The sequence below is a fragment of the Pristiophorus japonicus genome, chromosome 13 (assembly GCF_044704955.1).
Source record: "Pristiophorus japonicus isolate sPriJap1 chromosome 13, sPriJap1.hap1, whole genome shotgun sequence".
Lineage (NCBI taxonomy): Eukaryota > Metazoa > Chordata > Chondrichthyes > Pristiophoridae > Pristiophorus > Pristiophorus japonicus.
The window spans coordinates 53073205-53086866 of record NC_091989.1 but is presented as its reverse complement, the minus strand read 5'-3'; the positions used below and the strand labels follow the sequence as shown (position 1 = coordinate 53086866).

Genomic DNA, 13662 nt, shown 5'->3' with positions numbered 1-13662 from the left:
TGGTGAGGGTTTTTGCCTCTACCACCCTTTCAGGCAGTGAATTCCAGACCCCCACAAACCCCGGTGAAGAAATTTCCCCTCAAATCCCCTCTAAACCTTCCACCAATTACTTTAAATCTATGCCCACTGGTCGTTGGCCCCTCTGCTAAGGGAAAAAGGCCCTTTCTATACACTCTATCTACACCCCTCATATTTTTAAACACCTCAAAGAGGTCTCCGTTCAGCCTCCTCTGTTCCATGGAAAACAAACTTTTTCACACACTTATAAGTTTGTGTCATAACTGCTGATTCATGTTGAAACTCTCTCAATATTGTCCCAGTTCAAGTTGGATGCAATAGTTGTGAATGCTTTTGATTCTCATTCAGAAGAAACAACTACAACAGTGACAACCACCACAACTGAGTCTACTACCAGTCCCACAACTGGTGAGTGATGTCTTCTTTCAATAAACATTAGCAAGTCTTTCAACACAACTGTGCTGTTTCAGATTTACCTACTCGACTGTGAGAAATCATTACTTTGTTCTTCAAGATAACTGGCCCATTCCTTTTAACGGATGCAATTGTGTATCTGCATTTCATTTTTAGTATAATTTTTGCCCAACACAAATCACATCATCTCACGGTGAAACCTGACTGGAGTATTTTGGAACTGAGTTGAATGTCTTTAATATTTTCCAGCAGGAACAACTACAAAAGAGACACCAACAACAACAGAGACACCAACTACAGCTGTCTCTACCACCCCCCACACAACTGGTGAGTGATGGCTTTTGTCAATCTATAATATCAAGGCCTGGGATACAAGTGTCCCTTTACAACTTCAGCTACTTGTCAGTGAAAGTCCATTCTTTTGCTCTTTAAGTGAATTAGTCGATTCCTGCAGTTGGACAATAGTTAATGGTTTAAATATTGAATAAACCTTGTTATGGCTTATTTCAATAGCACGTTAAAACACACATCTTCCATGAACATCGGGCTTTAAAATCAGCCTGTCCTGTCTTAGTGAACGGAACATGTCCAAAAGTATAATGAGATCGTGCTATTCAAATGAGCATGCTGAAAGTAATAGCACAATAGAGTTTGTCGTGGGCAGTTAGTAATGCGGCAATGAGCTTCATTGAGCTCGGCCTCAAGTATCTTGATACACAGGGTATCGCTCCAGATGGGACTGCAGTATTCAGCTGTTTTTAACTGAGATTAAGAGCTGTGGGACGCTATTGTTACATCACCATCTCAAACTATGATACTCATTTTGTGAAGGATAGCATAACTTTTTTTACGTAGTCACCTTTATGTTTTCAATGTAACCTCTGTATACTAAATGTCAGTGCCAATTTAGACCAAGATTTGCTGAGTGGATTCAGAGTCTCAGATTCTTGCTTACCAAATAGTTCTCACTTGATGGAGAGTTTGTCTGTGGCACAGATGGAATACACACTTCATAGAATCATCGAAATTTATAGCACGGAAGGAGGCCAGTTCAGCCTATCGTGTCTGCGCTGGCTAACAAGAAGCTATCCAGCCTAATCCCACTTTCCAGCTCTAGGTCCGTAGCCCTGCAGGTTACAGCACTACAAGTGCACATCCAAGTACTTTTTAAATGTGGTGAGGGTTTTTGCCTCTACCACCCTTTCAGGCAGTGAATTCCAGACCCCCACAAACCCCGGTGAAGAAATTTCCCCTCAAATCCCCTCTAAACCTTCCACCAATTACTTTAAATCTATGCCCACTGGTCGTTGGCCCCTCTGCTAAGGGAAAAAGGCCCTTTCTATACACTCTATCTACACCCCTCATATTTTTAAACACCTCAAAGAGGTCTCCGTTCAGCCTCCTCTGTTCCATGGAAAACAAACTTTTTCACACACTTATAAGTTTGTGTCATAACTGCTGATTCATGTTGAAACTCTCTCAATATTGTCCCAGTTCAAGTTGGATGCAATAGTTGTGAATGCTTTTGATTCTCATTCAGAAGAAACAACTACAACAGTGACAACCACCACAACTGAGTCTACTACCAGTCCCACAACTGGTGAGTGATGTCTTCTTTCAATAAACATTAGCAAGTCTTTCAACACAACTGTGCTGTTTCAGATTTACCTACTCGACTGTGAGAAATCATTACTTTGTTCTTCAAGATAACTGGCCCATTCCTTTTAACGGATGCAATTGTGTATCTGCATTTCATTTTTAGTATAATTTTTGCCCAACACAAATCACATCATCTCACGGTGAAACCTGACTGGAGTATTTTGGAACTGAGTTGAATGTCTTTAATATTTTCCAGCAGGAACAACTACAAAAGAGACACCAACAACAACAGAGACACCAACTACAGCTGTCTCTACCACCCCCCACACAACTGGTGAGTGATGGCTTTTGTCAATCTATAATATCAAGGCCTGGGATACAAGTGTCCCTTTACAACTTCAGCTACTTGTCAGTGAAAGTCCATTCTTTTGCTCTTTAAGTGAATTAGTCGATTCCTGCAGTTGGACAATAGTTAATGGTTTAAATATTGAATAAACCTTGTTATGGCTTATTTCAATAGCACGTTAAAACACACATCTTCCATGAACATCGGGCTTTAAAATCAGCCTGTCCTGTCTTAGTGAACGGAACATGTCCAAAAGTATAATGAGATCGTGCTATTCAAATGATCATGCTGAAAGTAATAGCACAATAGAGTTTGTCGTGGGCAGTTAGTAATGCGGCAATGAGCTTCATTGAGCTCGGCCTCAAGTATCTTGATACACAGGGTATCGCTCCAGATGGGACTGCAGTATTCAGCTGTTTTTAACTGAGATTAAGAGCTGTGGGACGCTATTGTTACATCACCATCTCAAACTATGATACTCATTTTGTGAAGGATAGCATAACTTTTTTTACGTAGTCACCTTTATGTTTTCAATGTAACCTCTGTATACTAAATGTCAGTGCCAATTTAGACCAAGATATGCTGAGTGGATTCAGAGTCTCAGATTCTTGCTTACCAAATAGTTCTCACTTGATGGAGAGTTTGTCTGTGGCACAGATGGAATACACACTTCATAGAATCATCGAAATTTATAGCACGGAAGGAGGCCAGTTCAGCCTATCGTGTCTGCGCTGGCTAACAAGAAGCTATCCAGCCTAATCCCACTTTCCAGCTCTAGGTCCGTAGCCCTGCAGGTTACAGCACTACAAGTGCACATCCAAGTACTTTTTAAATGTGGTGAGGGTTTCTGCCTCTACCACCCTTTCAGGCAGTGAATTCCAGACCCCCACAAACCCCGGTGAAGAAATTTCCCCTCAAATCCCCTCTAAACCTTCCACCAATTACTTTAAATCTATGCCCACTGGTCGTTGGCCCCTCTGCTAAGGGAAAAAGGCCCTTTCTATACACTCTATCTACACCCCTCATATTTTTAAACACCTCAAAGAGGTCTCCGTTCAGCCTCCTCTGTTCCATGGAAAACAAACTTTTTCACACACTTATAAGTTTGTGTCATAACTGCTGATTCATGTTGAAACTCTCTCAATATTGTCCCAGTTCAAGTTGGATGCAATAGTTGTGAATGCTTTTGATTCTCATTCAGAAGAAACAACTACAACAGTGACAACCACCACAACTGAGTCTACTACCAGTCCCACAACTGGTGAGTGATGTCTTCTTTCAATAAACATTAGCAAGTCTTTCAACACAACTGTGCTGTTTCAGATTTACCTACTCGACTGTGAGAAATCATTACTTTGTTCTTCAAGATAACTGGCCCATTCCTTTTAACGGATGCAATTGTGTATCTGCATTTCATTTTTAGCATAATTTTTGCCCAACACAAACCACATCATCTCACGGTGAAACCTGACTGGAGTATTTTGGAACTGAGTTGAATGTCTTTAATATTTTCCAGCAGGAACAACTACAAAAGAGACACCAACAACAACAGAGACACCAACTACAGCTGTCTTTACCATGCCCTACACAACTGGTGAGTGATGGCTTTTGTCAATCTATAATATCAAGGCCTGGGATACAAGTGTCCCTTTACAACTTCAGCTCCTTGTCAGTGAAAGTCTATTCCTTTGCTTTTTAAGCGAATTAGTCGATTCCTGCAGTTGGACAATAGTTAATGGTTTAAATATTAAATAAACTTTGTTATTTCAATAGGCACGTTAAACCACACAAATTCCATGAATGTCGGCCTTTAAAATCAGCCTGTCCTGTCTTAGTAAACGGAACATGTCCTAAAAGTATAATGAGATCGTGCTATTGAAAATATCATGCTGAAAGTAATAGCACAATAGAGTTTGTCGTGGGCAGTTAGGAATACAGTGATGAGCTTCATTGAGCTCAGCCTCCAGTATCTTCATACACAGGGGATAGCTCCAGATGGAACTGCTGTATTCAGCTGTTGAATAACTGAGACTAAGAGCTGTGGGGCGCTACAATTTTGTTGCATCTCCATCTCAATTTACGATACTCATTTTGTGAAGGATAATATTACTTTTTTCATAAATCACCTTTATGTTTTCAATGTACCCTCTGTATACTAAATGTCAGTGCAGATTTAGACCAAGATATGCTGAATGGATTCAGAGTATCATTTTCTTGCTTACCAAATGGTTTTCACTTGATGGAGAGTTTGTCAGATGGAATACACATTTATATTATTGCTGGATACAGACCGATTGGGAATCTGTCAAAATGGGATTAAAACACTTTGCACAGTCATTTTTAAATATGTGTCATAACTGCTGATTCATGTTGAAACTATCAATATTGTTCCAGTTCAAGTTGGATGTAATAGTTGTGAATGCTTTTGATTCTCATTCAGAAGAAACAACTACAACAGTGACAACCACCACAACTGAGTCTACTACCAGTCCCACAACTGGTGAGTGATGTCTTCTTTCAATAAACATTAGCAAGTCTTTTAACACAACTGTGCTGTTTCAGATTTACCTACTTGACAGTGAGAAACCATTACTTTGATCATCAGGATAATTGGCCCATTCCTTTTAACGGATACATTTCATTTTTAGTACAATTTTTGTCCATCAGAAATCACATCCTCTCATGGGTGAAACTCGACTGGAGTAGTTTAGGAACTAAGTTCAATGTCTTTAATATTTTTCAGCAGGAACAACTACAACAGAGACACCAACTACAACTGTCTCTACCACCCCCCACACAACTGGTGAGTGATGGCTTTTGTCAATCTATAATATCAAGGCCTGGGATACAAGTGTCCCTTTACAACTTCAGCTACTTGTCAGTGAAAGTCCATTCTTTTGCTCTTTAAGTGAATTAGTCGATTCCTGCATTTGGACAATAGTTAATGGTTTAAATATTGAATAAACCTTGTTATGGCTTATTTCAATAGCACGTTAAAACACACATCTTCCATGAACATCGGGCTTTAAAATCAGCCTGTCCTGTCTTAGTGAACGGAACATGTCCAAAAGTATAATGAGATCGTGCTATTCAAATGATCATGCTGAAAGTAATAGCACAATAGAGTTTGTCGTGGGCAGTTAGTAATGCGGCAATGAGCTTCATTGAGCTCGGCCTCAAGTATCTTGATACACAGGGTATCGCTCCAGATGGGACTGCAGTATTCAGCTGTTTTTAACTGAGATTAAGAGCTGTGGGACGCTATTGTTACATCACCATCTCAAACTATGATACTCATTTTGTGAAGGATAGCATAACTTTTTTTACGTAGTCACCTTTATGTTTTCAATGTAACCTCTGTATACTAAATGTCAGTGCCAATTTAGACCAAGATATGCTGAGTGGATTCAGAGTCTCAGATTCTTGCTTACCAAATAGTTCTCACTTGATGGAGAGTTTGTCTGTGGCACAGATGGAATACACACTTCATAGAATCATCGAAATTTATAGCACGGAAGGAGGCCAGTTCAGCCTATCGTGTCTGCGCTGGCTAACAAGAAGCTATCCAGCCTAATCCCACTTTCCAGCTCTAGGTCCGTAGCCCTGCAGGTTACAGCACTACAAGTGCACATCCAAGTACTTTTTAAATGTGGTGAGGGTTTTTGCCTCTACCACCCTTTCAGGCAGTGAATTCCAGACTCCCACAAACCCCGGTGAAGAAATTTCCCCTCAAATCCCCTCTAAACCTTCCACCAATTACTTTAAATCTATGCCCACTGGTCGTTGGCCCCTCTGCTAAGGGAAAAAGGCCCTTTCTATACACTCTATCTACACCCCTCATATTTTTAAACACCTCAAAGAGGTCTCCGTTCAGCCTCCTCTGTTCCATGGAAAACAAACTTTTTCACACACTTATAAGTTTGTGTCATAACTGCTGATTCATGTTGAAACTCTCTCAATATTGTCCCAGTTCAAGTTGGATGCAATAGTTGTGAATGCTTTTGATTCTCATTCAGAAGAAACAACTACAACAGTGACAACCACCACAACTGAGTCTACTACCAGTCCCACAACTGGTGAGTGATGTCTTCTTTCAATAAACATTAGCAAGTCTTTCAACACAACTGTGCTGTTTCAGATTTACCTACTCGACTGTGAGAAATCATTACTTTGTTCTTCAAGATAACTGGCCCATTCCTTTTAACGGATGCAATTGTGTATCTGCATTTCATTTTTAGTATAATTTTTGCCCAACACAAATCACATCATCTCACGGTGAAACCTGACTGGAGTATTTTGGAACTGAGTTGAATGTCTTTAATATTTTCCAGCAGGAACAACTACAAAAGAGACACCAACAACAACAGAGACACCAACTACAGCTGTCTCTACCACCCCCCACACAACTGGTGAGTGATGGCTTTTGTCAATCTATAATATCAAGGCCTGGGATACAAGTGTCCCTTTACAACTTCAGCTACTTGTCAGTGAAAGTCCATTCTTTTGCTCTTTAAGTGAATTAGTCGATTCCTGCAGTTGGACAATAGTTAATGGTTTAAATATTGAATAAACCTTGTTATGGCTTATTTCAATAGCACGTTAAAACACACATCTTCCATGAACATCGGGCTTTAAAATCAGCCTGTCCTGTCTTAGTGAACGGAACATGTCCAAAAGTATAATGAGATCGTGCTATTGAAATGATCATGCTGAAAGTAATAGCACAATAGAGTTTGTCGTGGGCAATTAGTAATGCGGCAATGAGCTTCATTGAGCTCGGCCTCAAGTATCTTGATACACAGGGTATCGCTCCAGATGGGACTGCAGTATTCAGCTGTTTTTAACTGAGATTAAGAGCTGTGGGACGCTATTGTTACATCACCATCTCAAACTATGATACTCATTTTGTGAAGGATAGCATAACTTTTTTTACGTAGTCACCTTTATGTTTTCAATGTAACCTCTGTATACTAAATGTCAGTGCCAATTTAGACCAAGATATGCTGAGTGGATTCAGAGTCTCAGATTCTTGCTTACCAAATAGTTCTCACTTGATGGAGAGTTTGTCTGTGGCATAGATGGAATACACACTTCATAGAATCATCGAAATTTATAGCACGGAAGGAGGCCAGTTCAGCCTATCGTGTCTGCGCTGGCTAACAAGAAGCTATCCAGCCTAATCCCACTTTCCAGCTCTAGGTCCGTAGCCCTGCAGGTTACAGCACTACAAGTGCACATCCAAGTACTTTTTAAATGTGGTGAGGGTTTTTGCCTCTACCACCCTTTCAGGCAGTGAATTCCAGACCCCCACAAACCCCGGTGAAGAAATTTCCCCTCAAATCCCCTCTAAACCTTCCACCAATTACTTTAAATCTATGCCCACTGGTCGTTGGCCCCTCTGCTAAGGGAAAAAGGCCCTTTCTATACACTCTATCTACACCCCTCATATTTTTAAACACCTCAAAGAGGTCTCCGTTCAGCCTCCTCTGTTCCATGGAAAACAAACTTTTTCACACACTTATAAGTTTGTGTCATAACTGCTGATTCATGTTGAAACTCTCTCAATATTGTCCCAGTTCAAGTTGGATGCAATAGTTGTGAATGCTTTTGATTCTCATTCAGAAGAAACAACTACAACAGTGACAACCACCACAACTGAGTCTACTACCAGTCCCACAACTGGTGAGTGATGTCTTCTTTCAATAAACATTAGCAAGTCTTTCAACACAACTGTGCTGTTTCAGATTTACCTACTCGACTGTGAGAAATCATTACTTTGTTCTTCAAGATAACTGGCCCATTCCTTTTAACGGATGCAATTGTGTATCTGCATTTCATTTTTAGTATAATTTTTGCCCAACACAAATCACATCATCTCACGGTGAAACCTGACTGGAGTATTTTGGAACTGAGTTGAATGTCTTTAATATTTTCCAGCAGGAACAACTACAAAAGAGACACCAACAACAACAGAGACACCAACTACAGCTGTCTCTACCACCCCCCACACAACTGGTGAGTGATGGCTTTTGTCAATCTATAATATCAAGGCCTGGGATACAAGTGTCCCTTTACAACTTCAGCTACTTGTCAGTGAAAGTCCATTCTTTTGCTCTTTAAGTGAATTAGTCGATTCCTGCAGTTGGACAATAGTTAATGGTTTAAATATTAAATAAACTTTGTTATTTCAATAGGCACGTTAAACCACACAAATTCCATGAATGTCGGCCTTTAAAATCAGCCTGTCCTGTCTTAGTAAACGGAACATGTCCTAAAAGTATAATGAGATCGTGCTATTGAAAATATCATGCTGAAAGTAATAGCACAATAGAGTTTGTCGTGGGCAGTTAGGAATACAGTGATGAGCTTCATTGAGCTCAGCCTCCAGTATCTTCATACACAGGGGATAGCTCCAGATGGAACTGCTGTATTCAGCTGTTGAATAACTGAGACTAAGAGCTGTGGGGCGCTACAATTTTGTTGCATCTCCATCTCAATTTACGATACTCATTTTGTGAAGGATAATATTACTTTTTTCATAAATCACCTTTATGTTTTCAATGTACCCTCTGTATACTAAATGTCAGTGCAGATTTAGACCAAGATATGCTGAATGGATTCAGAGTATCATTTTCTTGCTTACCAAATGGTTTTCACTTGATGGAGAGTTTGTCAGATGGAATACACATTTATATTATTGCTGGATACAGACCGATTGGGAATCTGTCAAAATGGGATTAAAACACTTTGCACAGTCATTTTTAAATATGTGTCATAACTGCTGATTCATGTTGAAACTATCAATATTGTTCCAGTTCAAGTTGGATGTAATAGTTGTGAATGCTTTTGATTCTCATTCAGAAGAAACAACTACAACAGTGACAACCACCACAACTGAGTCTACTACCAGTCCCACAACTGGTGAGTGATGTCTTCTTTCAATAAACATTAGCAAGTCTTTTAACACAACTGTGCTGTTTCAGATTTACCTACTTGACAGTGAGAAACCATTACTTTGATCATCAGGATAATTGGCCCATTCCTTTTAACGGATACATTTCATTTTTAGTACAATTTTTGTCCATCAGAAATCACATCCTCTCATGGGTGAAACTCGACTGGAGTAGTTTAGGAACTAAGTTCAATGTCTTTAATATTTTTCAGCAGGAACAACTACAACAGAGACACCAACTACAACTGTCTCTACCACCCCCCACACAACTGGTGAGTGATGGCTTTTGTCAATCTATAATATCAAGGCCTGGGATACAAGTGTCCCTTTACAACTTCAGCTACTTGTCAGTGAAAGTCCATTCTTTTGCTCTTTAAGTGAATTAGTCGATTCCTGCATTTGGACAATAGTTAATGGTTTAAATATTGAATAAACCTTGTTATGGCTTATTTCAATAGCACGTTAAAACACACATCTTCCATGAACATCGGGCTTTAAAATCAGCCTGTCCTGTCTTAGTGAACGGAACATGTCCAAAAGTATAATGAGATCGTGCTATTCAAATGATCATGCTGAAAGTAATAGCACAATAGAGTTTGTCGTGGGCAGTTAGTAATGCGGCAATGAGCTTCATTGAGCTCGGCCTCAAGTATCTTGATACACAGGGTATCGCTCCAGATGGGACTGCAGTATTCAGCTGTTTTTAACTGAGATTAAGAGCTGTGGGACGCTATTGTTACATCACCATCTCAAACTATGATACTCATTTTGTGAAGGATAGCATAACTTTTTTTACGTAGTCACCTTTATGTTTTCAATGTAACCTCTGTATACTAAATGTCAGTGCCAATTTAGACCAAGATATGCTGAGTGGATTCAGAGTCTCAGATTCTTGCTTACCAAATAGTTCTCACTTGATGGAGAGTTTGTCTGTGGCACAGATGGAATACACACTTCATAGAATCATCGAAATTTATAGCACGGAAGGAGGCCAGTTCAGCCTATCGTGTCTGCGCTGGCTAACAAGAAGCTATCCAGCCTAATCCCACTTTCCAGCTCTAGGTCCGTAGCCCTGCAGGTTACAGCACTACAAGTGCACATCCAAGTACTTTTTAAATGTGGTGAGGGTTTTTGCCTCTACCACCCTTTCAGGCAGTGAATTCCAGACTCCCACAAACCCCGGTGAAGAAATTTCCCCTCAAATCCCCTCTAAACCTTCCACCAATTACTTTAAATCTATGCCCACTGGTCGTTGGCCCCTCTGCTAAGGGAAAAAGGCCCTTTCTATACACTCTATCTACACCCCTCATATTTTTAAACACCTCAAAGAGGTCTCCGTTCAGCCTCCTCTGTTCCATGGAAAACAAACTTTTTCACACACTTATAAGTTTGTGTCATAACTGCTGATTCATGTTGAAACTCTCTCAATATTGTCCCAGTTCAAGTTGGATGCAATAGTTGTGAATGCTTTTGATTCTCATTCAGAAGAAATAACTACAACAGTGACAACCACCACAACTGAGTCTACTACCAGTCCCACAACTGGTGAGTGATGTCTTCTTTCAATAAACATTAGCAAGTCTTTTAACACAACTGTGCTGTTTCAGATTTACCTACTTGGCAGTGAGAAACTATTACTTTGTTCATCAGGATAATTGGCCCATTCCTTTTAACGGATACATTTCATTTTTAGTACAATTTTTGTCCATCAGAAATCACATCCTCTCATGGGTGAAACTCGACTGGAGTAGTTTAGAAACTAAGTTCAATGTCTTTAATATTTTTCAGCAGGAACAACTACAACAGAGACACCAACTACAACAGAGACACCAACTATAACTGTCTCTACCACCCCCCACACAACTGGTGAGTGATGGCTTTTGTCAATCTATAATATCAAGGCCTGGGATACAAGTGTCCCTTTACAACTTCAGCTACTTGTCAGTGAAAGTCCATTCTTTTGCTCTTTAAGTGAATTAGTCGATTCCTGCAGTTGGGCAATAGTTAATGGTTTAAATATTGAATAAACCTTGTTATGGCTTATTTCAATAGCACGTTAAAACACACATCTTCCATGAACATCGGGCTTTAAAATCAGCCTGTCCTGTCTTAGTGAACGGAACATGTCCAAAAGTATAATGAGATCGTGCTATTGAAATGATCATGCTGAAAGTAATAGCACAATAGAGTTTGTCGTAGGCAGTTATAATGCGGCGATGAGCTTCATTGAGCTCGGCCTCAAGTATCTTGATACACAGGGTATCGCTCCAGATGGGACTGCAGTATTCAGCTGTTTTTAACTGAGATTAAGAGCTGTGGGGGCTACAATTTTGTTGCATCCCCATCTCAAATTGTAATAGTCATTTTGTGAAGGATAGTATAACCTTTTTGACGTCGTCACCTTTATGCTTTCAATGTACCCTCTGTATACTAAATGTCAGTGCAGATTTAGACCAAGATTTGCTGAATATATTCAAAGTCTCAGATTCTTGCTTACCAAATAGTTCTCACTTGATGGAGAGTTTGTCAGTGACACAGCTGGAATACACACTTCATAGAGTCATAGAAATTAATAGCACGGAAGGAAACCATTTCTGCTTATCGTGTCTGTGTCGGCCAACAAAAGACTACCCAGCCTAATCCCACTTTCCAGCTCTAGGTCCGTAGCCCTGTAGGTTACAGCACTTCAAGTGCACATCCAAGTACTTTTTAAACGTGGTCAGGGTTTCTGTCCCTACCACCCTTTCAGGCAGTGAATTCCAGACCCCCACAAACCTCTGGTGAAGAAATTTGCCATCAAATCCCCTCTAAACCTTCTACCAATTACTTTAAATGTATGCTCCCTGGTTGTTGACCCCTCTGCTATGGACAATAGGCCATTTCTATCCACTATATCTAGAACCCTCATAATTTTATACACCTCAATGAGGTCTCCCATCAGCCTCCTCAGTTCCAAGGAAAACAAACCCAGCCTATCCTATCTGTCCTCATAGCTAAGATTCTCGTAAATCTCCTCATTACCCTCTCTAGTGCAATCACATCCTTCGTGTAATGCAGTGACCAGAACTGCATGCAGTACTCTACCTGTGGCCTAACTAGTGTTTTATGCAGTTCAACCATAACACCCCCCCGCCCCCCAGCTCTTGTATTCTATGCCTTGGCTAATAAAGGCAAGCATTCCATATGCCTTCTTAACCACCTTATCTACTTGGCTTGCTACCTTCAGGGATCTGTGGCCATGCACTCCAAGGTCCTTTTATTCTACACTTCTCAGTGTCCTACCATTTAATGTGTATTCCCTTTCCTTGGTAGCCCTCTCCGAATGAAATTCAATTTGCCACTGTTCTTTCTATCAACCTGACTAGTTGCTTGACATCTTCCTGCAGTCTACAGTTTTCTTCTTCATTATCAACCACACAACTGATTTTAGTATCATCTGCAAACTTCTTAATCATACCCCCGATATTCAAGTCTAGATCACTGATGTATAACCACAAAAAGCAAGGGACCTAGTACTGAGCCCTGAGGAAACCTGTTGGAAACAGCCTTCCAGTCACAAAAACACCCATGACCCTCTGCTTCCTGCCTTTGAGCCAATTTTGAATCCAACTTGCCACTTTACCCTGGATCCCATGGGCTTTTACTTTCGTGACCAGTCTGCCATGTGGGACCTTATCAAAAGCCTTGCTGAAAGCCATATACACTACATCAAATGCATACCCTCATCGACCCTCCTTGTTACCTCATCAAAAAATTCAATTAAGTTAGTCAGACACGACCTTCACTGAACAAATCCGTGATGACTGTCCTTTATTAATCCGTGTCTTTCTAAATGAAGATTTATCCTGTCCTTCAGAATATTTTCCAATAGTTTTCCCACCATGAGGTTAGGCTGACTGGCCTGTAATTACTTTGTCTATCCCTTTCTCCTTTCTTAAACAAAGGTACCACATTAGCTTATATTACGGCTGGATACAGACCGATTGGGAATCTGTCATAATGGGATTAAAATACATTTGCACAGTCATTTTTAAATATGTGTCATAACTGTTGATTCATATTGAAACTCTATCAATGTTGTCCCAGTTCAAGTTGGATATAATAGTTGTGAATGCTTTTGTTTCTCTTCAGAAGGAATAACTACAACAGTGACAACCACCACAACTGAGTCTACTACCAGTCCCACAACTGGTGAGTAATGTCTTCTTTCAATAAACGTTAGCAAGTCTTTTAACACAACTGTGCTGTTTCAGATTTACGTACTTGACAGTGAGAAACCATTACTTTGTTCTTCAAGATAATTGGCCCATTCCTTTTAACGGATACAATATAT

At 40.1% G+C, this 13662-nt stretch overlaps 1 protein-coding gene and 1 long non-coding RNA gene across 2 annotated transcripts in view; one reads left to right on the top strand and one right to left on the bottom strand.

Annotated features, from left to right (window-relative positions):
- LOC139278570 (uncharacterized) overlaps positions 1-13662 on the bottom strand; it is a 320976-nt gene that overhangs the window by 248572 nt on the left and 58742 nt on the right. The gene's annotated exons all lie outside the window — the stretch shown is intronic.
- The window catches only part of LOC139279038 (mucin-2-like), a 63499-nt gene that overhangs the window by 31897 nt on the left and 17940 nt on the right, over positions 1-13662 (top strand). Inside the window, exons 31-47 of the mRNA XM_070898372.1 lie at positions 367-426; positions 682-759; positions 1973-2032; positions 2288-2365; positions 3579-3638; positions 3894-3971; positions 4818-4877; positions 5121-5180; positions 6394-6453; positions 6709-6786; positions 8000-8059; positions 8315-8392; positions 9239-9298; positions 9542-9601; positions 10815-10874; positions 11118-11195; positions 13461-13520. Of these exons, the coding sequence (XP_070754473.1) occupies positions 367-426; positions 682-759; positions 1973-2032; positions 2288-2365; positions 3579-3638; positions 3894-3971; positions 4818-4877; positions 5121-5180; positions 6394-6453; positions 6709-6786; positions 8000-8059; positions 8315-8392; positions 9239-9298; positions 9542-9601; positions 10815-10874; positions 11118-11195; positions 13461-13520 (1128 nt within the window). The remainder of the gene's footprint in view (positions 1-366; positions 427-681; positions 760-1972; positions 2033-2287; positions 2366-3578; positions 3639-3893; positions 3972-4817; positions 4878-5120; positions 5181-6393; positions 6454-6708; positions 6787-7999; positions 8060-8314; positions 8393-9238; positions 9299-9541; positions 9602-10814; positions 10875-11117; positions 11196-13460; positions 13521-13662) is intronic.